General features: G+C 40.7%; 1 protein-coding gene across 50 annotated transcripts; it reads right to left on the bottom strand.

Moving 5' to 3' along the window:
* Positions 1 to 1,843: 1,843 nt before the first annotated feature.
* On the bottom strand, positions 1,844 to 20,268 carry HNRNPA3 (heterogeneous nuclear ribonucleoprotein A3). Of its 50 annotated transcripts, none has more exons than XR_010473865.1 (14): positions 20,068 to 20,247; positions 16,216 to 16,327; positions 15,704 to 15,727; positions 11,672 to 11,794; positions 11,444 to 11,590; positions 11,151 to 11,361; positions 10,815 to 10,904; positions 10,646 to 10,753; positions 10,446 to 10,526; positions 9,196 to 9,342; positions 8,208 to 8,333; positions 8,051 to 8,122; positions 4,912 to 4,984; positions 1,844 to 2,317 (listed from the first exon to the last, which is right to left on the bottom strand). XR_010473865.1 is itself a non-coding variant. In XM_065069807.1 (13 exons), the coding sequence occupies exons 2-12, from the start codon at positions 16,279 to 16,281 to the stop codon at positions 8,070 to 8,072; spliced, it is 1,173 nt and encodes a 390-aa protein (XP_064925879.1). In that variant the 5' UTR covers positions 16,282 to 16,327; positions 20,068 to 20,249; the 3' UTR covers positions 2,343 to 4,984; positions 8,051 to 8,069. The 50 variants fall into 50 exon arrangements, 41 of the variants coding, with proteins under 41 accessions (XP_064925879.1, XP_064925873.1, XP_064925904.1 ...); XR_010473863.1 differs by lacking the exon at positions 1,844 to 2,317 and adding an exon at positions 2,343 to 4,714; XR_010473864.1 differs by lacking the exon at positions 1,844 to 2,317 and adding an exon at positions 2,343 to 2,659.
* Between the last annotated feature and the right edge of the window lie 4,578 nt (positions 20,269 to 24,846).

The raw sequence follows: 24,846 nt of genomic DNA, 5'->3' as shown, positions 1-24,846 counted from the left end.
TTTGTATTTCCCAAACCATTGAACCAAGGTGCAGCTGTATATCCAGCAGAAAGCATCTCCTCTCATGGTTGGCCACAAAAGCCAAAAGCACAACTTTTTTATTATCATCATCCCCATTCCATCGCTTTTTATGGACCTTCTCAGTGTCGCCAAGAACACAAAGAGGAGGGGCAGGGGCTGGTACAGGCAGCCACGGTTCTGATGAATGTTGCTCTGCCACGGGACGCTGCGCACGTTCTGGTGGTTGTGACGGTTCTGTGGCGTTTGCCACTTTCATACAACACTCTCGTGCCTCCCAGCCCTCTCAGCTGAATGGCATTAACTACTTTGGAGCCGGTGGTTATGTAGACATCAGTTTTGGTTTTCCCTGTATGTACAGAATTTCACATGCTATTTTATTGTCCAGGTGGTCACAGTACTATCAGTGTAACTCTTCACAGTCAGCTTTTGGTTTAATAACCCCAAATGATTTTGTATTTCCAGTCTTGGTCACCTTGTAATTCATCTTCCTGCTAACTTGTTCACTGATTCTGAATAGCGGAGGCCTCTAGTAGTTGGTGCAAACACACACTCAAACATGACCTGCAGTGTGACCTTGCTAACCCGGGGAGAGCAGAACAGTAACAAGAGCTTCACTGAGGGGGCAGCTGTGCTGCGGGGCAGTGAAACGCCAGGAACCGTGATCCTGTCTGCCATGTCCTCTTTAAAAGGCAGGCCTGAGGGCCAAGGGCCAGCACCGGGAGAGTCTTTGGTACCTAAGCCTGGGGCTGTCAGATGCTCCAGCCCTGTCTGCCTTAAGAGAAAAGTCAGCTTCACACTTCCCATACTGTGTTAACTTGCTGCAAACTTTCTGCCACATAAACGTTTGTATCTGAGCTACCGCAAATTCATGAAAAAAACACATATCCTCAGGTTTCCCTGGAAGCACTAGGAATCCCACACCTGACATCAAGTAGTAACATCTGTGTTTTTGCAGAAGATGCTGGGAAATGTAAATCCAGGTGATACAATTTGCAGTTGGAGGCCACTTACCTTGTTTGTACTGCCCTTCCTCTTGTCAGCGGCGTCAGTCCTGTCTGCACAGCTCTTGCCAGGCGCCGAGCGCAAGGGACTCCTTTTGAAGCAGTGGGTCAGTAGTAGTGGTTGAAAACCTAGAGGCTGGATTAGATGGATGAAGCAGATTTATTTGCTCTAGACAGGGCAGCCGCGCACCAGCTAAACTCACTCGAAGATACTGCAGCGGCAAGAGGTTTTTCTTGCTGCTGTTGTTCAAATGTGCCTCTATTGACTTTGCCACCAGCTGCCTGGGCAGGAAAACATCCCTCACAGTCACCACACCTGGGCAAGACACGAGGAACGCCACACTTTGCTGCCATTAAAAGCAAGAGGATCTCATCCATGTTTAAAGACAGCAATTTCAGAGCAAAAGCATTAAGGGGGAAGCACAGCCAGCTGTGGCCCAGGGTGGTCTTTTCAGCACTGCCCCACCCTATGTCTAATGCACAGGTAGGTCTGATGGCAAAGCACAGAGAACCTAAAAAGAGGGAGTGCTCCTGGGTCCCCCCCCACCATTAACAGAGCAATAAAATGTCTCCAACTTCGAGCCGAAGTGTTCTCTCTCACTGTAATATAAATACTTTCATTACAAATTGGCTATAAAAAAGAGACCTCAGTAACCACCTGCCCTCCAGTTTGTTCCCTATTTTAGCACTAATGCAAAAGCTGAAGGCAAACAGCATCCTTACAGCCTTTGCAGGGGCTGCTGGATTTGTACTACCCGTCTAAACCCCTACACAGGGAGACTTACTCCACTGCCAAGATGAAAAGAGCAACAAAGCCACAGTTAACACAGAAGCCGTGTTTTAATTCCACCAAGCAAAGAATCAGGCTGAAGTAACTCAGACCACAACAACTTGTGTTGTTTAAACCAGTATTTTTCTCATGAACACAGTGAATTTATCGCACCACAACACCCAACATCAGTAAGGAAAAAAAATCCAACGTTATTTTGGTGTATGTGAAAACATCAGATTGCAAGCTATATCCTTCAATTTATTATTACTGAGATAGAGAGCATGTTCCCAAACCTGAGAGGGACGAGTGACATTGCCAAGTCCAATGTATCACAGCGCTGACTCCATACACTGACCTGGAGATCATTTATTTCTTGATCAAAACGTTCAGTTTTAAAACTGTTAAAAGCAGAGGAGCTGGGCTGAACCAAGGCTTTCTGACTTGCAGAGCCGAGTTGGAAAGATGATCCTGTAACTCATAATGTGTTACAATAATTTAAGACCACATCGTGTTCCTCACAGCACTAAAAAAAAAGTGATGGCAACACATTTTAGATGGTAAGTCATTTGACAATGTACACTTTATTCTGATACAAAATAGAAATATTTTAACAAATTTCAATCCATTATGGACTATACTGAAATATTTCATTTTTCCATGCTATTTTTAAACTTGTTTAACCACAAGTTCTAAGATTGCAGCACACTAGCACCATTGCTCTTGAAGTCTTTGCCAGTTACTTTAACAGATCATTGTGGTTCCAGTCTTGCGATATTATCTTCTACATGAAGGCCATTTTTCTTCTACGGAGATACTTGGATTACTTTAGTTCAGGAAAAAGCTAATCTTAGATAGAGATGTCAACCTGTAGCACCCACAGCAGAAAAAGAATCATCCATCAGATAACCTGAATTTTAGTGATACTCAAGATCTTTCATGCTCCACACAATTTAAGACACAAACACTTGTCAGAGACCACAGACTGATACGTGAGTGAATGTTCCACCGCAGTGCAGACAGCATATGAGAACATGTTAACGTCTTAAACACAGGAACCGAAGACAGCAAGTCAGTACATCACACAATCAATGTCTGAAAGGCTAGGAGCATTCCCCTGCCCACCTTACATATTTAAAGGATATCAACGTTAAGACACAGTGTCTAATTTCACTGTTCTATAATAGCAAAACACCTATCGCATCTGCATCAACCAGGGCCCCTTTTGGGGAAATACATTATAAAGTACCATTTACTTTTAGTATAGATTAACACACAGGTTGAGGTATCAAATAAACTTCTGCAGAACTGCAGCTTCGGGACCAATTCTTTGTAAACTTCCCATCTTTACCTCTCCAGTTACAGCTGCTGTTTTCAATGGCAGCCACCACAGAAAAACTTAGCCGTGAAACCACGTTCTTAACTCTTGGACAAAGATCTACTTGACAAAGTACTACCTCAGGATGTGTTTGACAATGTTTCTTTCTGAATAAATTGGGATATGAATAATTGAAACTAAGCAAGTCAGTCTAACAAGGATGTTATGAATGCAAATGTGAAAATCATTCTAACAGTGTATCTAGTTTTATGTGTGGTGCAAAAGGACCTCTCCACAGCACAGGCAGGTCTGCAGCAATGTAGAAACCTGTCCTGTTAGGGCAGAGCTTCGTTCTATACACAGGCCTACTAATGGGATGCAAACTAGAGTTTCTGTTAAAACATTACTGTTAAAAAATTGTAACACTCCTCCTCCCCCAGGTACACAGGCATTTGCCCTCAACTGAGTAATCCTGAGGCAAGCGATGCGGCTCCCTGTCACCCGCTGCCACGCACAGGCGCCTGGGTGAGCTCCCAAGAGAACCGTGCCCAGCAGAGGAGAGCAAAAGCTTCCACCGTCAGCTGTAAGGACACTCGTCACCTCAGCACCAACCTGCCTAGCATGCTACGCTAAGGACAGTCACCTCACTGCAACTTTAAAAATTCTGGCTCAACAAAAATGCTTGCCAATGTTTTTCTAAAAAAAAAAAAAAAAAAAAAATCTATCAATTCATTGTTGAGATTTCCACTAAGCAGCTCCTGATTACAAGAAAATCTCAATGTCAGCATTGTAAACTTCGTCCAAGTTAACTTGTAACTGTACATTATAATGTCAACAGCTTGCTTTCTGGACGTTTACAGACAGCAGGTAATGAGGTTAAATACTTGAATCAGTCTGTGAACATGCAGAAGCCCCAGGTTAAACTGAAATGCACAGGTCCCATTTGACTTTCTTTTCTGAGTAACTGGAGCATAACCAACACTAAAATAGAAACTGACTTCACAAAAGGAAGTCACAGACTCAAAAATACATTCATCAGTATAAATAGATACTAGACTATATAAAAGCAGTTAAAAATATTCCAGATCGGTAACAATCAAAGATGCAGAAAAGGAAATACATGTTCCAAGAGTTAAGAACCAGTGTGCATAAAAGCAGATTCCATGGTAAGTTCTCTCATTGCCATTCATCTGTATAAACGTGGTTGTGCTTTCAGCTGGGTATTGGGTGACAGCACTGGCCTCCACTAAACTGGCCTGCCTGAAAGCACCAAAAACCTGAAAGGGAACTCTGAAGTGTACAGAGAAATCCAAACCCACCTGGTACACCAAGACTCATTAATTAGGAGAGAACTCACTGCTCTAACCAGTGCCAAGAGCCTTTACAGAACTGCAGCAGCAGCACATCACACTGCTGAGAACTGTGATGAAGGAACCGCTTCAGCGTCTTCACCTCTCCAGGCTTCTGTAAGGCGGCTTTCTAGCACAAGGTACCAAACAATTTCTCAAACCCCTTTGAGCACACTCCCCGTGGTAACTAATGCTCATATTTCGTAACATTTATCATTTTGGTCTTGTTGGTCTCGGACACACAGCAATTTTGTACCTGCCAGGGACAGAAGATTCTTGAACAGCACTGTGGCAGCAAGCACCCCTCAGCCAGCACAGGCAGCACTGAGTGACAGGCTGGAATACTTGCTCCTCAGTACTTAAGGCTTTCCTTGGTATCAAAAGGCTGGCAAAGGAAAGCCTAGAAGGAAATAAGGGTTAAGCAAGTGTTTTACTATACACTACAAATCTTACCCAGTCAGAAACCTTCAATTGAAGAGGATGTGCAAGACATTGCCCATTTTGTCAAGCAGCAGCTTCATTCAACCTGAAAATTAAAGAAATTACTCTTACCTTGTTTAACAATCTCCCACTACTCTTTATAATTCATGAAAAATTTTAAAGGCAAACCTTACCTATGCTCATTGCCCTTCCTTTCAGGTCTAACCGCTAGACCTATTGATTTTGAGTCAACTCAAGTAGCTATCACTCAAGGAGGTTCCAAAACGTGAAGAACTCTTGCTAGACTTTCTTCGATATTTCAGCTGTGATTAGCAGATTTAACTAGCCTCGGGACAGCTGCTCACTATCAGCACAGTATCTTATGCCTTCACTTGTCTGGAAGTTGAAGCTGCCGCTCCTGCTGCCTTGTCATTCTTTAATTATGCTGACTTCTCCATACTCAATAGGCTGCTGAAGTCCTGTCTTACGAGTCTCCTTAGCAAAGTATGGATCACAGAAGTACATCCTAGGTTCTTTAAAGCTGGTTAATCACTGTCCTTGCACCTTCCCACAACACAAACAACAGCTATGCTACCCCACCCACCTACAAAGCCATCACTTACATCCATCTCTTTTAACAGGTTGCATACAGATCTTGTTCATAAAGTTTATTATGACACTATTTTTCAAAGTTAACATTGTTGTCACAGTACAGCTACTGTTAAAAACAGTACAGGCCCTGTTAACAAGAACACTGTCAATACATTCTAAAATAATTTAGAAATACCAGATCAATTGTCAGAAGGGACACCAACCCCATCCTCCAGTTGTCCCTGCAATCAGATGCAGGCCCCGGGTACAAGTCTACACATCTTCTAAGCATAGTGACGCACAAAGCAAGGCAGTAGTTGGGTGGCTCACTCCCTAGTGAGTTGTGTCTTAGTTTCCAATGTTTTCAAACTCCAAATGGGTTGTTTAAAAAAATGCCTTTATTGAAATACAACCTCCCCCCCACCCCAAGCCCAAATTAATATGTACAACAAAAGCGTTCACTAGATCACCAATTCTTGCTTTCACTTTAGAGATATTTTAAAACTCCACAGAAAAGAATAAGCAAACTTTGAAATCCAGTTTGGAGACTACTGTCTTGACACCAGTTCCTTGGTTAAGTGTACTGCAGTCTAAATACACGCCAATAACAGTGTTTAAATAACATTGTTTAATTGTTTTTTTTCCAAACAACACACTCATTTTTCTACTACTTCTTAAAATTATAATTCATTATTAATATGACTGATTATGCCTTTGAGCCATTTCACACATCTTTGCAGATTCATTCCTACACTGGAATTGCATTTACCTTATACTGCACATTGACCCAGAAGTGAAACAGGTGTGAGTAATTCCAATACCATATTGTCAAGTGTTTGAGCATTTCTTCTATTGACTGGGTCCCTACTTTCTGAGTCTGAATTGACAGAAATCACTGTCCTGGCAATAGTTGAGAGAATTCACATCAGCTGAGAAAAGGACAGATGCAGTGCCTTAATTTGGAGGTCAGAAGTGAGAATGAAGTACAATTTCTAGCCATATGTGCTGATAAGATTTGCTACTCCAGTGCATCAAACCAAATTGTAACACACTATCATTCTACCTGTGGAAACTGAAGACTGTACCATTCTACATTGTGGCAAGTGTTTCTAGTCAGTAAAATACAACTAGATTGTGTTTTATCTTTGAGCTCTTACTTGAGACGTTTGCAAGGGAAGAAGCTTGAAAACTATACTACTTAGAGCCCACTGTGGATGGGCTTTTGGAACGCGTTACCTGGGACTGTCAGTGATTACACCTGCGCTACCCTTGGCTCCCAGTCAGAAGAATGTGTCCAGAAAATTGCCTAGGGTGCATGCAAGAAAGTATATAGCCATTAAGTTATTGAGGAACACACCTATAACTCTCACTATGACGCCTCATTTAATCGAAACAGCGCAGTCTGGTGTGAGGGAGGGGGAAATGGGGACGAAGGAAGGGGATGAAAATTCCAAGCCACCCTCCCCAAAGTATAGTTTTATTGAAACAGAATCATTGTATATCCCAAGGAAACAGGCACTTGATTCCCCCCACCTTAACTTCTTGGGAATTACAATAAATATAAAAGTAAAAAGCAAGTTTCTTTTTCTCTTCACCCAAGACTTAAGCAACTGCAGTTATCCCTTATACATCTCAAATGAGACGGGAGACAGCTTTAATGTGTCTAAAGTTGGTCTTGTTAAAATATTTATCATGCCTTAATTTCTTGAAGCGCTAGTACTAATACAGAACTACAAATTAAAAAAATATGCACAAACCAAAAAGTAATTTGAAATTTTCATTAAGGTAAAGCTTAGTTCTATAATTCACAAACACTAATTTGAGTAACTCAATCCTAGTTATACATCTAAACAAACTATAATGCAACATACAGATGTTTTCCCTCTGTATGCCTATGTAACTCATGTCAATGACAGTTACATATATACACTGAGACTAGACCCCTTAAGACTGCAAATCAATAGGTGTTTCTATTGTTAACTTTAAATTAATACAAAATAGTAATTGAGAAATGCATTAATCCTCTCTATTAACTAACAAGGAAACACCCTAAACTACATTTTATTTCTGTTATAGAGTTCTCTGTACTAAATGTGGAAAAACTGAACTACACAAATATTGAAAAGTTAAAAATTCCTTAATTTCTTTATTCCTGGTACCACTACCACAATTTACAGGGCAATATACCTGATGTAATGGGAAAATAAAAAGAAAAAAGAAAGACAAAGCTACAACAGATAAAGACCTCAGGAATGTACATCTAATCGACACTACATTGCATTAATCAATAGCTGCACTTTTTGCAAACTGTGGCTATGACAGTCCTGAACAAGAAGGGTTTCCTGTTTAAGCTGCAGTAACTTTTCTGACTATGGATCATCGTTCCTTCTGTGGCAGATTTTACAGTTCCTCTAATGCATTTGGGACGACTGTCTCAAAGTAACCTGCAGCTTTCCTGACAACTCCTCGCTCTCTCTCCTGCTAAGAACTGTAGCCTGTTGAATACAGGATAAGAAAATTATTACTCTCAGTGAACAGTTGTACATCATTAATCATCATTAAAAATATGCATTGCACCTACCCTTTTCCTGGTAGCATTTTTAGAATCTTCTACCACCATAGCCCCCACTTCCACTTCCAGATCCATAACCACCTACAAAACACAAAGCGTACATGGAAATAACGAATAACAAGAAATTTTGCCCACAAAAGTATTTTCTGTACAAAATCATATTTACCACCATAGGGACTGCCTGAACTTCTGCCACCAAAGCTGCCACCACCTTTCATGGGACCATAGTTAGACTGCTGTTGTCCACTGTAATTGCCAAAATCATTGTAGTTTCCACTTCCACCATAATTACCTGAAAGAAATGCAGATTTATAAAGCCACTTTTGTTCAACACTTAGGCCATGAAGCTTGCCAAATTATGACATCCAATGTAGATGTAAATTTTAATTGTTTAAAACAATTTAAACAGAATTGCAAGCCTTTTGCATGCTACTTCTACTCACAATACACAAATGATGGAAGACCCTTAGCATTTTGAAGATTAGAAAGATATCTCATTGAAGATGAAAAACATCACACAATAGCAGCAAACATATACAGATTTGAGTAGGTAATTTGACGTTAATGCAACAGGCCAAATTTGAGGCCTCCGAACTCAGAAAATCACGAGCTTCACTGTCATTCTTCCACTGCTCAACACTTTGCACGTATGACAACAGTGTTAACTACAATTTACTTGCTCTAGAAAGAGAACTGTAACACACATGCTGTATATAGACACCCAGAGGTCACAATGAAGTATGTAGCAGACTTTGTAGTTTGACTCCCCAAACTTGGGATAAACATTCAAGAGCTTTGTATAAACTTAAAATTTCTAGTCCTCACAAAGGAGGATGTGGGGTACATGGTATAAACTGGTATTTGCCAGTAACAATGTACTTCTAATGGTCAAAAGCTTCAAAATTCTCCTACTCTACCTCCATGCATTGATTTATAGCGGCTGCATTTTGAAAAATAAGTTCCAGGCAAAAGAATATTGTATAGGAAGTATATCAAAGCTGACCCAGAGGGAAAAAACCTTTCCTTAAGTAACACAGCATTCTACATTAAGACCTAATTGTATAATTCCTTTTATGCAGTATCATACTTCAGGCATTGTACAACTCAGACCTGCCTAAAAAAAAAAGGATGTCTAATTAAAGCTGGCATCTTACCACCTCCAAAATTTCCTCCCTCGTTGTAGCCATCGTATCCTCCTCCTCCACCTCCATATCCACCACCTGGGTTTCCATACCCTGGTCCTCCTCCACCACCATACCCTCCTCTGCTGCCATAGCCAGGACCACCTCCATAGTTGCCACCTTTGAACAGAAGAGTCAAACAAAACACACCAAAGCTCAATACTGGTAAGAAAAAGACCCATTTAACAAAAAATACCCCCAAGAAACACACCAACACAAACATACAATAAAACAGTCCCACAATGTTTTCCCTGTATTATATTAATTGTGATTGCATAATTTATCGTAACTATTTAATCCAGACAAAAAAAGCCCATTGGTTTATGTATACCCTTGAAGTACAATACTTAAAAGTTCACCACATGGACATGCTGCTACCACCACAACCATGCACTGTGTGTAATAACTGCCTCTTTACACAAATGAAATGGCTCCGTCAGTACTGTGTATCATTCTTTTATTCCTCTGAACAGAAATAACTCAGTAGGCAAAGCCCTCAAAATAATTCTGGTTTATAGTTTTTATCTAGATACACAGCTTTATTTGAATGTCCAGTAGCTTTGACACACATGTATTCTTTTATAGTCTCATAAAGCATATCTGAAATTCTTAGTATTCTAGACGGTGACCTGGCCTGCAACATTTTGATGGATTAGATCCAAACCGGGAAATGGTTCAAAAAAACACCCCAGCATCACTACAATGCATCTGCTTACAGAATCAGGACAAGTAACCACATACTACTTCACTCATTTTTCCCTCCATACAAAAACGCTACTTCCATAGCCATTGTTAATTTCCACAGTCCTCTTCACATGCATTTGACACCCATCCAAACTTGACAATGAAAAAGATAATACTGAGCCATGGAAAGTCTAACAGTTGACAGAGAAGATTCTTGGTGTGTTAGCTGGTGGTCACTGCTTTATTCGTTTTTAGTCATCTTAACTGACACCACAATCTTTGTTTAGTTCTAAATAATCATAAACAGCTGCTGTATGACCTCATGCCATAAGGTTATTTAAAAGGTAAATATAGGAGTATTTTTTTTCCCTCCATCATTTTGTAGGGAAAACAAAAAAACTTTTAACTCTTCACAGCTCTACAATGTAGAAAAAATTATCACCAAAGCAGATTTGGCTTCCAAGGTGAAGTCAAGACTTAGAGTTGCTTACAACATTGTGGGGAGAGGGGAAAAAAAAAAAAGTGAACAATACACTTACCATCACCAAATCCATTGTATCCGTCACCACCCCCAAAGCTTCCTCTGCTCCCACCACCGCCACCACCACCCCCATAGCCTCCTGGAACACAAAACAGATGAGAATGTTTCCCTGAACACACGTGTTTGGTGTTTAAGCCAAGTGACACCGGAAATAAAAAAACAGAAATTGCATTCTGTATAAACATTCCAGTCATTTACCTCTTCCACCGAAGTTTCCTCCTCGGCCAAAGTTCCCTCCACCACCTCCGAAGTTTCCACGACCCATGAAATTGCCTGAGCCACCCCCACGACCTACAAAATATTTGGCTTAAATTACATTAAATGAAAATCAGTTACCTAAAATAACCATGCACAACTCAAAACTCACCTCTCTGAGAGCTAGCAGTCTGCATCTCTTGTTTTGAGAGTGCTTTTTTCACTTCACAGTTATGTCCATTTATAGTATGATATTTCTGAACTGGAGAAAATTGTGGAACAGCAAAGAGTTAGAAAATCAAATGATTGAAACCAATATGCTGTAGAACTCTCACAGAAAGCTACTGTAAGGCATGACCACACTTTAAAAAGGAAGTTTAAATCTACCCCATCTCTTAGAAGAGTCAAGTAGTTAATTATGCCAACATCTTACATTCCACATTGTTGTTCTGAAATCTAACATTACGCTTTTATGCTGTAAGTCATTTTTTGCTGAAGAGTTACATACCAACAATTTTATCAACTGTATCATGATCATCAAAAGTTACAAAAGCGAAGCCTCTTTTCTTTCCGCTTTGCCTGTCCTCCATGACTTCTATGGTTTCGATCTTGCCGTATTTCTCAAAGTACTCCCTTAAATTGTATTCTTCTGTATCTTCTTTAATTCCACCAACAAATATTTTCTTTACTGTAAGATGTGCCCCAGGCTTTACAGAATCCTACAACGCCAAAAATGACATTGAACATTTTAAATTATTAGGTAAAGATCAGAAAATAAGGTTGACCAAAACACCAACTTACCTCCCTCGAAACTGCTCTCTTTGGTTCAACCACACGGCCATCAACCTTATGTGGTCGAGCACTCATGGCAGCATCCACCTCCTCCACACAAGAGTAAGTCACAAAGCCGAAGCCTCTGGAACGTTTTGTTTGTGGGTCTCTCATCACCTGCAAAAACACAGGGGGAACTCTGCATTTCTGTATTAAGTACCTGTATCTTTTCAAAAGCACAAATATTTGACACTTTACCACACAGTCCGTGAGTGTGCCCCATTTTTCAAAGTGCTCTCTCAAGCTGTCATCTGTTGTTTCAAAGCTCAGACCTCCAATGAACAGCTTTCTCAACTGCTCTGGCTCCTTTGGCTCGTGGCCCTACAAAATCAAAAATCAAAACCATATTTTGAATACAAAACCAGAGTTAAAATTCCACAGAATTCATAAAAATTATCTGTGTACATGATAACTACAAATAAGTGGAATACATTTACATAAAACCAGTGACTTCTAATGGGTTTAGACAGCAGCATAATAAACACTAAATGAGGCGTGATTTTAATTAAAACCCTAACTAACAACTTAAGACTGCTCAAACAACAGTGAAGAGATTTCAATACGCTAAATAATTCGGTTGGTCCCCAGCCCCTCGGATGCGCATCCATTTTATGCCTATCTTACTTTCGAGTTGCATGTTGCTCTGTAGGGATAAACAGCGAAGCACTGCTAGATAAAGGGAAGTTCTAACACTTTATGAGGCATAATCATGAGGAACTATAAAAAATTAAAGAACACAGTGTACAAGAAAAAAAGGTTATTGTCCAAACTGTCTAATCTTTTGGGAAAAAATTTTGAAAGGTTAGTTTTATGCATTTTGAAGAAATTTATCAATTCTTAATTCCTTTAAATGGTAAATTTTGTACTCTGATCCTTTTGTAAGTTGAGTGCATGTGAGCAATGAAGTAGAAGTACGTATGTGGTTTTCAGTGTTACAGGAGATACCTCTTAAATGGGAATCAACATGGACTTATGTCTTATAGGTTAAAAAAACGTCTTCAGTAATGACTAATCAATGACCAGTAGTGGGTACAACCACTGGAATACAACCGGTACCTTGGCAAGCATTGTACAACAATTTTAACTGAAGCTCCTGACAATACCACCTACATGTGAGCAGCCACATTTTAAAATGTTCTAATTTTCAGAGTCTGGTTTTCTACAGCACAATTAAAGTGGGCCTACAAGTGCATTAGTGTTTCTGCTCTCTTTCAGTGCTGCATGCTTTTTTTCAGTTAGGCAGGGAACGTCCCTGCACATTTAACAGCAGTTTATGAAAAATTATTTTACAACTTTCTTCCACCCCCAAGACAGAGAAGTCATATAAAAAGCAACCAGATTAAAATCTTATTTAACAAGCTGGTACTTCTGTGCTTGTAAAATACTCTGCAACAAGGTGCTGGCCAGCTATGCTGCTGGGTAGCAATACTACATATGACTTCAATTCTGCAGCATGAATATGTAACAGGCTTCACTGTTTTCGCTGCAGTGGGTTAATCTAGACTAGATGCAGCATTAGCTTGAGAGGTGAATGACATAAAACCAGCCACAGACTTATACATGTAGATGTCTTGCTTCAAACCTGAAGGTAAAGTGCTTTCACCTCTGCCACAGTTCAAATAAAGGGGGTGGCAGCACTAGGCTTTGTCAGAAAAGTACACATCCCTTTGAGTGTAACACAACCACCCAAAAGAGCAATGAATGTTGTAAAGCAACACATGATACAAGAGAATTTCTGAATTATATACTGCTTTCAGGAAACCATTGGCTTATGATGGTCAGGTTGTACTGGAGGAAACAACACTCTTAAAGACTATGAAAAGCTGGCTGGGAAGTAAATCCCTGCTCTTACACCTGCTAAACTTGGTTAGAAAGAGCCCCACCATTTTCAGTAACAACTACCTCTTTAAGGCACTTTGTTACTACACGCATTATATAAATGATTGACAATCAATCATTCTGTGAGTACAAAGTAAAGCTGCTTTTCTGTGGTCTTCCAAGTGGTCTGCACTAAGGAATAAAAAAAGAATTCTTCCTTCTAACTATATATAAACTTAAAATCTTACTGGGTGACACATCTACTGTATATAGAAAGTATTCTAGGTTAAGTGAAATGTTGTTTTCTGTTGCTAATTGCATGTTTTTTAAAATCTACTGACACTAGTGGATTTTTAGCAGGGTTATGCTAAAGCTGGGAACATTAAGTATTTCACACTCTCCTATGCATATTAAAGGAAATCTATGACGTGAAATTGTAGGGCTCCGACTCATACAAATACAAAAACCTATATAAAGAAACACCAGACAGATTTTTTACAGTTCTCTGACACCCCTCAAGTCTATGGGGTTTTCAGTTGGCAACTCAGACTGCTTTTACCTTAAAAGAATGACCACAGAACTCCTCAGGTCACTCCTGAAAGGAAAAGTGAAGCTCTTTTCTGCTCATTTTTATTATTTGCACATGAACTGCCATTCTCATAGGGGAGGAAAAACATCTGCTGTTACAGCTTCTCTCATCTGTCAGAGAGAAATTATTCTCAGGACACACCTATGGTATACAAGCTCTCCACAGAAATAAAAGGCATCACTTTCTTAGGGAATTTTTTTTTGTTTTTTTTTTTGTTTTTTTTTTTGTTTGTTTTAGGCATCTTGTTCTTAGTGAGGATGAGAATCTCTAGAGTTTTCAAAGTGCTGCCCTTTGTCACACAAGATGTTGTTTCTCAGTCCTGCTGCAAGCCAGCTATAAAAGCCATCTCTCCTGGGCAGCAAACTTTCAACAAAACATCTCTCCCTCCCTAGTGTAACTACCACACTGCTTCAGCAAGATCAGCAGGCTCCCTCCCACTCAGCTGACACTGTGGGCCAACACGCCATCTTGCAGCACTCCTTCACTCGGAGTGGGGGGGTAGCAGTTAGAATGCCCAGCCTGCCTGCAGCTGGCAAGACGCTTTGTTTCTCCCCCATAAGCAGTCTAAGGGATTTCCCAAACACACTAACAGGATCCGCGGGGGCGGGAGACTTTCTCTGCAGCCTTGACTAGGGACTCCCTCCCCTGAGCCCGAGTCTTGCGTAGCACTGCCCGCCGCCATTTTGTGAGCGGTCTCATCTCCTCCACCCTCAATATGGAGCCGGAGGGGCGGGGCCACGGGCCGCACGCGCGCCGCAGTGGCGCCACGGGAGTGTGCGGAGTGGGGGGGCATTACGGGAGCAGCTGGTTCCTCTGCTCGCCCTTCCTGGCCAGCAAAACCCAATTACCGGTTCCTGCGTCCTACCTAGAGCCCCGCACGCTCAGTGCAGTCTAACTGCACCTCTCATACGAGAGGAAGAAAAAAAAGGCAATAAGCAGCCTCCCCGCCAGGGTTCCTGGAAAAATATGGATCTTTGCAGAAATCCCAGGACCTTCTGACAATGCTGCTGCAGACACGCGCTGCCTTTATTCAGAGTTTGCTATTAACCTAACTTCTCTATAGCAGGGGTTTTGAATAATCAGCCCTTTGGAGCTGCAGAGTTTCTCTCTAAAGGCACTGTTTTCAGGAGAGTGCTCCAGTGCACCATATGAACCTCCTACAAGGGCCCACAAAATATGTGGCACTGCACCCACGCTCACCTGCGCCTAAACCTGCGCGGTGAGACTGCTCTGTGCCCTGGCAGCTCAACCCTGCATTGCCTTCTGCAACCAGAAAGCTTACAAACATCTGGCGCCTCCTCAGATTGCTCTGTGAAGCATTTTCTGTAGTAACTTAACTTTAAAGTACACTCTAGCCCAAGCTACTTTTGTGAAGTACAAGAGCTCATTTTGCAGGCAGCAGAGTGACCCCAGTAACATTCTGTCCAAAGTCCAAGAGCAGTGAGACAGTTACAACACTCCTTCCAGCAGCTGTACTTCAATACAAAATAACCAGACACATGCAATTCCGACAAGTTTTGCTCTTAATTCAAGTGCATAGCCCTCCCCACACTGCAGTAGTCTATCATTCCAGAAAAACTTGAACTAGCTAAAATATTCAGGCACGCTGGAAAAACAATGTTAGAAAGCAAACAATCAGAAAATGTCTCAGTTATAAGCTGCATAAACATATTTAACACCCTCTTTGCTGATCTTAAAACTGAGTTTATTTTCTGAAGGGTATCAAGATTTTTTATTCCCCCCTCCCATTTCCACACCCTGCCCCACAGTAACTAGCTCCCATCCTCCCAAAACAGCCCCAACATCTTCTCTATACTACGCACCTTATTCAGTCTACGGTATTTCTGCTAGAAGCAAAAGAAAACAGTTATTTTTACTTAGTACAGCCTCGCTTTCATTTGCAGTGACTATTAGGCAACCATTTTTATTAAAAAAAAAAAAAAAAAAGAAAAAAGAAAAAAAAAGGAACCTGTCTTCATTCCCACTAAAAACAGGATTTTGAAGATAGGAAGGAATCAAGTTCCTGCAGATACTGAGGATGCATTAATTTCTTAAAAAAAAAAATAAACCTTGCTTTAATCAGAAAACATACATTTCATTAGTTTTGTTATAACAGAAAACTAAGAAAGCAAAATATCCCCACTATGCTTAACACCCCACCCCTTAAAATTGTAAGTAACATACTGCAATTTAAAGTTACTCCACTAATATGGGGATGAAGAAGGTAGGAAGCAAGCTATGAATTAATACATCAGATAAAAATGGTTAAGTTTTTTTTTTAATCTTTACCCCTTATAGCTACTTTTTAATTTTAAAAAACAAGCAATCCTCTCACCTGTGAGGATCGTCTTCCTTTCCTCTTGTAGTCTTCCACTTCCCTCTCTTCCTTAATAGCAGCCATTTTGGAAGGGTACTCTACCTCAGCCTTTCTTTTAGATCTAGGAAACCTAGAAAACAGGTTGGATAAGTCAGTACTTACCCCAAATGCTGTAGAGCGAGGCCTTCTCGGGCTGTAACGCATGGGTGTGGCTTTATGGGAGGAAACAGGAGAGGGGTGAAAGCAGAAAAAAAAAGTATTTAAAAGAGTAAAGTTAAAATCCTCAAGCTCTTTTGCTCACAATTAAGAAGAGTTGCAGAGGGAACGCCTGCTGTCCTAGCAAAGGTCTTTTTACAGCTGCTGGAATAACTAGGTACAACCTAAAGCTAAAATAGCAAACAACTTATGTCCATTACTGTCTTCCGTAACTATCATGAATACCACTGGCACAGGGCAAGCAAATTCCACCTTTGACACCCAAGCCCACAACATAAATCAAATTCTACTTCTCCATATTTTAAATCCAGATTTTTTTTACGTTTCGCAAATACTGCTTATTGGAATTATCTTCTGTGTAACCTATTTTAATCAGTGACCCAGCAGCCTACAAAACTGAGGATGTGTTACTTGTTTTCTGTATTGAAAAATATTTTCCACTAACACCAGTGCAAGAATCCTTTACTGATTCTATTCTTGCAGCATCAAAAGTTTTACCACTTGATCCTCAGCAATGTGTAGCACTAACCATCTGCAACACTTTCCTTCCAAGTAATATATTCAATTACTACCCTGTACTCTATTCACATGCCCAACTATTCACAATAAATGTTTTGTATCACTAAAAAATCAGGTATTTCACAAGATAAGCTCAATGAATCTGAATCTAAGCACTCAAATTAAAAATAAAAAACCAACAAGCTTTCCTTTAGTTTTTATTATTTCAAGTTTCCTTAGATCATTAAGGTACCTAATTTGTCTTACTATACTATATTAGTATCTTTGGCTACAGTCCATCGCTACTTTGGATGTTTCTTTAAACTTTATTACAGTAGCCAAAATAGAATACTGTCAATCAAATAAGATGCTTCTGAAAAACTATATTTGTGCTACATTAAGGTTACTGAAATTTACAAGATTAGATGTATATTTCAGTAGGGTTTTTGTTTAGGTTGTGCTTTGTTTGTTGTTTTTTTTTCCATTATTATTCCTGCAAATACTGCATAGGGAAGGCAGACAGGTCTCTACTAATGACCAATATGTACCATTACTCGGAGTGAAAACTATTATTTAATGTAATTTATGTTAAAATCCCTCTTCCAAATGAAGTCAACTGTGAAATCATGAGTATCATGATTTAGTGTATTGACAGTTTTAAAGGTTTGAAGAAATAACACCAAAGTGTTTGTATTATCTTCAGTTCCTTTCTATACAATGTTAAGTCCACTCTTGAAATCCTTTAAGTGAAACATCAGTTTGATTCAGGAGGCATTAGGATACAAAATGTTTCAAATGAGCACACAGGGGAGGTATGAAACAACATTAACAACTCAAGGGCTCTCAAAAAAGTACCTGCACAGCAAAATGAAAGTTGGGGAATTGTTAGGGAGGAAAGCTATAAGCCTAACTAAGTTTTTAAGTAAGAGCATGCAATCGCTCCCTGCTTTTGTCACCTGCTGCTTTCCCCAGCGAGGCTCCATGCTGCCCAGCATGAGGCTCTCAGGGAAGGCTTCTGCCACAATGGCCCACAAGAGTTGCCTCCTTGCTGATGGATACCATTAGCTGAAGTGGAACACAGCCCTGTTCAGCCCATTGCTACTTTGATACAAAATTGTTTAAAAAAAAGCTGTCAATATTAGCTTTATTATACTTAGCATCAAGAAAATGCTATATTCAACTCTAAATAAAAATATTCACATTTTTATCAGCCAAGTCAAAGTAGCATTGAAACAGTCATATACCACAAGTTAGCTACAGAACTGAAAGTAGTCTGAGAACAAATCTGTTCTTCTAAGGAGCAAAAAGTCACTAGGAGATGCCTCATTACTCAGAAGAACTTATAGTGCTACTGTATCTCTTACAGAGACAAGAGGCGAAACAGACAGTTCCAACATGGAAGTTCACCGGTCCATCCAGAGAATACTATGGAGATGTGTTGATCTTTTGGTAAAAAGCTACATTGGACCTAATGTGCATACAATGTATCATGCCAAACCTAAGAGTCAAAGCAGCAAAACACATTTTCAGCTCTGTGTTGGCAGTTTATTCCCAACGCCAATAGGAACGTCTGCTGAGAAAAAACAATAATATTTTAGCTTAATAACTTCTGTGGTGGGTTTCCAAGCTTCCAAGCATGTTCAAATGATCATAATCCTTCCCACTTGCCAAACTATTCAACAACCCTGAAGAAACTAAAACAATTGTTTACGTGGAAAAGTTATTTTTAGCTGTTTTCCTAAGGGATCCAATTTCTCTTTTTAATGTAAGAACAGAAATTAGCGTGACCTGTTGGTTTCTCTGTTCTCAATTCTCTTACTTTTCAGCTTGCAATTAAGGGGGCCAAGAGAAAAAAGAAAAAAAAAATCATCTGCAGCATTTTTGCTTGGCATATCTTGAAATACTTGAACAAAAAGACATCGTGACGGTATTTTCCTCTGTATGTCGACGTGCATTTGACCACAACCTCATTAAAGTTGAGGAAAATTTGAAGCAAGGTTTGTGAAGGCCTGCTTCGTGTTGCCCACCAGGATCACGGCAGGACTCTGGCCAAATGTCGTGGCTCTTGTGCGTGTGTGGCTGAGGGAGTTGATAAAGGAAAATGGGAAGCTATCAGAGAGCCCTCCTGCTTCCCCGGGCAGCAAGAGCTCCGTGCACGTGGGAGCCCTCCCGGAAAGGGGGGGAAGGTGGTGCTGCAACGTGTGCCAGCATTCCTTAGCGAGAAGCAGGGAACTTCACTAAACGACCTTAATACTTTAAAAGCCTGTCCCCAGGAAAGTGAGCAGGAAAGCCATCTCCTTGGCGCACTACTCCGGGTAGCTTACGTAGGGAGGGCAGAACAACGACACACGCATGTGTGTGCCCCAGTTCTCGCCAGACTCTCCCGAACACGCGCCCCGGTGTTTCTGTGTCCCCCAGGAGAGCTGAGCAGGCCGCTACTCTCCACAGCCCCGTCTCCCGTCGAGGGCCAGGCCCACCCCCACGCTCCGCAGCGAAATGGCGGCCGGCGCCGCGGTGCCCGCGGGGCCGCAGGGCGGAAGCGCAGCCTCTCCCGCACCCTCCCTCTTCCTGCCAGCAGCCGCCATTGCGGGCTAATGCGCCATCTCGCAGAGAAAAAACGCGTCTGGAGCGCGGCAAAAACGCGACAAAGAGGCGACGGCCGCTCCGAGGCCGAAGGGCACCATTACGTGATCCCTTTCCCCCGCCGCGCCCAGCGCCCCCCTTTCCCGCCCGGGAGCTTTGCCGGAGAGCTCAAGCAACACTGCCGCCGAGGGTGGGGGAAGGGGAGGAGGCCGCTTCACGTCCCTTCCACCTGCGCCTCGGCCGGGCCCGGTGGGCCGTTACCTCCATTTTGTGACCAGCCTCACCTCCTACAGCGCCAACATGGAGCCGAGAAGGAGGGGGGTCACGTGGCGGGAAGGCGGGCTCCAGGCACCGCGCGACAGGGCGCGAGGGGAAAGCCCGCAGCTGCGCTCGCGCGGCGGCCGTTAACCGCTTTCTTCTCCGCGCCCGCCGCCCCTCCCCCCGCGTGCCGCGAGAGCTGGGCTGCGCTCAGCGCAAAGACCCCTTCCTCACCCAGAGAGGGGGAAAGAACGGGGACAGCCGGAGAGGGGAGGCGGGGAGGGGTGCGAGAGGAGAGAAAAGAGAAGATATAACCGTGCCAGCGTTCGGATAAGCGCCTTCCCGCCCTCGTCGATCCCACGCCAGCCGCCGGCCTCGCGCACTAACCGCCGCCCGCTGAGGGGGTGGTGACGCCGGCGCGCAGCCGTGACTGGTGCGCACAGGCCGACCCCGCCTCTCCCCGCCACGTCAGGCCGCCCGCCAGCCCCGCGGCCTCCCCCCGCCACTGTCGCCCGCCCCCGCCCCCGCGCCGGCCCAGAGTCCTGAGCGCAGCCTGCGGCTTGCAGGGCGTGTCGTGTGTGACTGCAGCCATGGGGGTGCTGGGCGGGAGGGGAGCCCGTGAGGGACAATGTTGATTAGACACGTTAAAATACTTTGTGGAAAAGAAACGAGAAGAAGGGGATGTGATACATAGAGAGGACTTGTGCAGGAGGATACATCAGGTTATGCCTGATGGCCCCCAGAACTTTCTAAAGTTACTTCTCTCTCCACGCATTGTTTTTATTCTGGAGGTGCTGCAAAGAGGAAATAAGAAAAATATTCACTCTCCGGAGACTGTTTAGCACTCACCCTTTGAAAGTGAGGGCAGGTTAGTCTATTTCTGGTTGAATACCAAAACATATCAAAGCAGTAAGTTTTATAAACTTTCCTGTGGTTTCTTAAACAGGCAGTGCCCATATCTTTTAATGGTGTTTGTCATCATAAACTAGCATAGAGAGTTCAAAAGAAAGGGGTGTTCTGCAACAATTTTGTATAGAACAAAGCAGAGTTAAGCACATACATAACAATTTTTTTCTTTATCTGTAAAATGACGTAAGGAAAAACAGCGTTTCAAAAACTCACCCTTAGAGTTCCTTCAGTCTTGATTCTCTCACAGTACCAGTAGCTATTTCAGTAGAATGACCTAACCCTAGGCAGGAGGTGTTGGCACTTACTCTCTTTAAATATATCTTTTTGCTATATAAAGGAGTAAAACAGTTGATGTAGTTTCACTGAAAGATTTGTAGGTGGGTGCCCCTCATCTGAAATACTTGCATAAAAGGGTTATCAATCACTAGAAGTTCAGCATTAACTGCTTATTTAATTTTATACCCTTACCCTGCAGTTCTCTCAAAAAAAGAGGAAAATATAATCTTTGAGTTTCATATAGGTATGTTTCATTTTTGCAATGTCAGAACATGTTTCATTTCTCTAACCAAAGAGAATTTTCTTAATATGTAGAGAAATTCCCAATAGGTTTAGAAACGTTCTGCCCACTATTGTGTATAGAAGCTGACAGAAGTTTTTAGACTATTCCTAGATTTTTATCTCTGTGAGAAGGTGACTTCCTAGAAAGTAAAACCCACTGGAAATCTCAACAGCTCCCAGATATTCTTTGCATCAAAGCCAGACCAAACAATTTCTCATCTTCTTTCTCTCAACCAAGCAAACCACACAACTTTTTATTTCAAATAAAATTCTTCATATATGTGTCTTTTATGTTGCTGTTCTCTTATGCCTCTTCCCCCAAGGTGATAATACTGTGAGACAGACAATAGTACTGGCTTAATGTATCTCCTAGTTTAAAAGGTTGTTCTGTTTTACAAAGGAGCTGCCTCCCCAAATTTGAAGCACACCATACCTTTATTAGTTTGATTGTCATTCATTTCACAGCTACGTGTCACTCATGAATCCTGATTGTCTTGCAGTCTCATTTGGTTGCACAGGCATAGGTAGATCACATTTGAATTCTATAGTTTCAGTTCACAGTTGTCCTTTCCTATGAGTAATCAGTTTTACAGAATGTGATAATTTTATAATATAATGCTTACTGCACTGACATAAAAGACAAGGCAGTAAATGAGGGAGATACACATTTTACAAAGATTCACAGTTGCTGATGAAAATTATCCACAAGATTGAGGTCTTGGATGAAAAATAATAATTTTGATTTGAGGCAAACAACTTTCTGCTAGTAAAGTGTTTTCAGGTTGGTTGTTATCTAGTAGAATATTGCTGATTTATTTTCATAGTAAGATGTAGTTTTATATTACGTAGCAGATGCAGTATTGGTGATCTATGCAGATGCCTAACATGCTTTTCTTTTTTGCTAGCAGTGTTTGTAAACATGTTCTCTCCTCTTTGTAAGCCAATGGAACAGTTTGTACCTTGTTAAAAAAACCCAAAACATTTGAAAGGCTTTTAACTTTTATGTATTTATGTGGCTGAAATGTTGGTTTATTTTCATTATCCTTTTTTGTTGAGGATTTGTTGGAGGTTTTTGTTGCTTGATTCTTACATGGCGTTTGTTTGTAAAGTGAATCTTTGGAATGTAAATATTGTTGGTGAAATTGGCCAAAGTTTGGTTTTAGTTTTACACAGAGATTAGGATGGGAATATGAAATTGATTTTGAATTCTAGCCTCCAGAATATTGATGTTAATAGAGCCAATTCATTGAACTTCATATATTGAATAGTTTCCTAAACATTTTTCCCATTTGTTCTGCTCTTCTTTAGATGCCAATTAAATCTGAACATATTATACTAGACTTCTGCTCTCTCTGTGTTTTATCTGAGTTTTCTTCTTAACATTTTATTTGCTTGAAGCCTCCTGACACAAATTAAAGGGAGAAGTGTCCATTTGGGATGATATTAGGAGTAACCAAACAGTAAAACCTCTCGCAGTGAAGGAAAGACAGCTTGCTGAGATGCCATTATAATATAGTTTGGCTCTGTGACTTTATGCACAAGAATTTCATGTTTATTGTCTAGATCGTAGGATAGGGCAAATTCTGCTACTAGCAAAATTATGCACTAGACAAAATATAAAGCTTCATGTAAAGTGTCAACAATAATATTTAAGGAGCTTACCTGAGATAAGTATGGCTAACATTCTATGCTGCTTGATTTACACAAGGGTCTGGGATAAATTAGGGATTTCTTAAAAGCAATACTTTTTAGTGCTATATATTTTGTTAGCAAACATACATTTTCTTTAAATGTAGATCAAATAGAAAGGGGTATATGTATTGTTAGGGGAAAAGAGAATTTGATAGCCACTTACAGTTGAAAACTCTAGGTAAAATGTAATTTAATACGTTGTATTTGAGATGCCAGTGCCTCAGGAGTCAGCCGTGCTAAAAATTGTGTAATAAAATCATAACAGCTGGGAAAAATGGAAGAAATATACGATTTGTAGTATAATCCTTAATTGGGATTCATGTTGTTTACACAGGAAGAAAAAAAAACAAACTCGAGATGCAGAAGAAAGAAGAAACACAGAGGAGGTAGCAGGTAATATCTGCTGTTCTTGACATCAAAACTGTAAAAAATAATATATGATTATACTTGATCTTAGTGTTCATTCTTTGTTACCAAGTTTTGGAAAACACTAGGTAGCATTAACTGTACAACTACATAAATATTAAGTGTTATTTGGCACATTATATTAAGACGAGGAACTGCAGGTGGATTTCCTGCTTGCCTACATATCTGTACAACAGAGTGGGGCAGGGGAAATAAATCTTGTTCTTTCCTTGACTGCAATGCAGATCTGGCTCTGGGAGGGGTTTTCATATCCGCACGGCTCAAACACATGGTCAGTGTTCAGCCAATAGTTAGCTTTACATCTGGCACTGAATTTGTGTGGCTCATAATGCCTTTTCTGACTGCTAAATGTGAAAACCTCACCCTTTTTTTTCTAAATTAAATTTACATATATTCTTTAGACTGTGATTTATATCAAACATAATTTTAACTGTTCATCTGGTATACACTGTAGCTACCCTAACAACTGCTTTGGCAAGGATTGTCACAGACAAGATTTTTTTGGGAACACGGCTACATAGATGATTCCTTTCCTGTATTTAGTCTCCCAGCTATGCTTAAGATGCTAGGATTATACTTTCTGATGGCATGCCATGCTTTAATCTGTTTGTAAATTGTACTCCACTTTTAAGTATTACACCCCCATGGCAAGTCAGATACTTCAAAATGCATTGTGTTGATTTTTTACATAACTATCTTCAGGTTGTTGCTGCTGAGAAACATTCATTTTATAACATGCATTTGAGATTTTTAGATTACTATGATACAATGACATATGTGCAGTTATTTTTATATAGCATGAAATGTATATGAATAAGTTTATGTCTTTCAAAAGCTGCCAAAATAAATTTAAATTCCAGAGGCTAATACCACATGTGCTGATGTTTGCATTTGGAACATTAAGGGATATCTGTTTAAAAAAAACCTCATTGAGTCTTCATAATGAATTCCATACAAGTTTTCTATTTCTTCCTAACATACACATTTTGTATTTACTTTGAAATAGATATTGCTAAATGCAAAATAATATGCTCTAAAATAGAATACAAGTGATTGTAATTTGAACCAGTATAATATGCATTATTGTAGTTTCTGGTAAGTATCTTGTAATTCTTTCTCAGTACATTTAAAATGATCGTATGGACCAATACCAGGAGTTCAGTGGAGATGCTGGGTAAGTAGAATAAAACTCTAGAGATTGTCAAGAGCCAATCTACTCATTGTGGCTGATTAGATTGCTTAATTAAGAGAAATATATTGAAAATGCTGGGATGATATAGCCAAAGGTGAGGAAACTGCAGCTAGCAGTCATTTGTACATTCAGAGACATCAAGTGTATGAACTGATGTATTCCATGGAAAATTGTTTTTATGAGTTAAAAAAAAATGCCCTGTAATGCTAGAATATTTGCCATGAAAATGGCTGCACATGCTTGTTTACCAAATATTTTAGGCCATGTGCAATAAACAGTTGGAAAATGCTGAGTGGTGGATATATTTGTGGCAATAT

The sequence above is a fragment of the Columba livia genome, chromosome 7 (assembly GCF_036013475.1).
Source record: "Columba livia isolate bColLiv1 breed racing homer chromosome 7, bColLiv1.pat.W.v2, whole genome shotgun sequence".
Taxonomy (NCBI): Eukaryota; Metazoa; Chordata; class Aves; order Columbiformes; family Columbidae; genus Columba; species Columba livia.
This window is presented reverse-complemented; position numbering and strand designations above follow the sequence as displayed.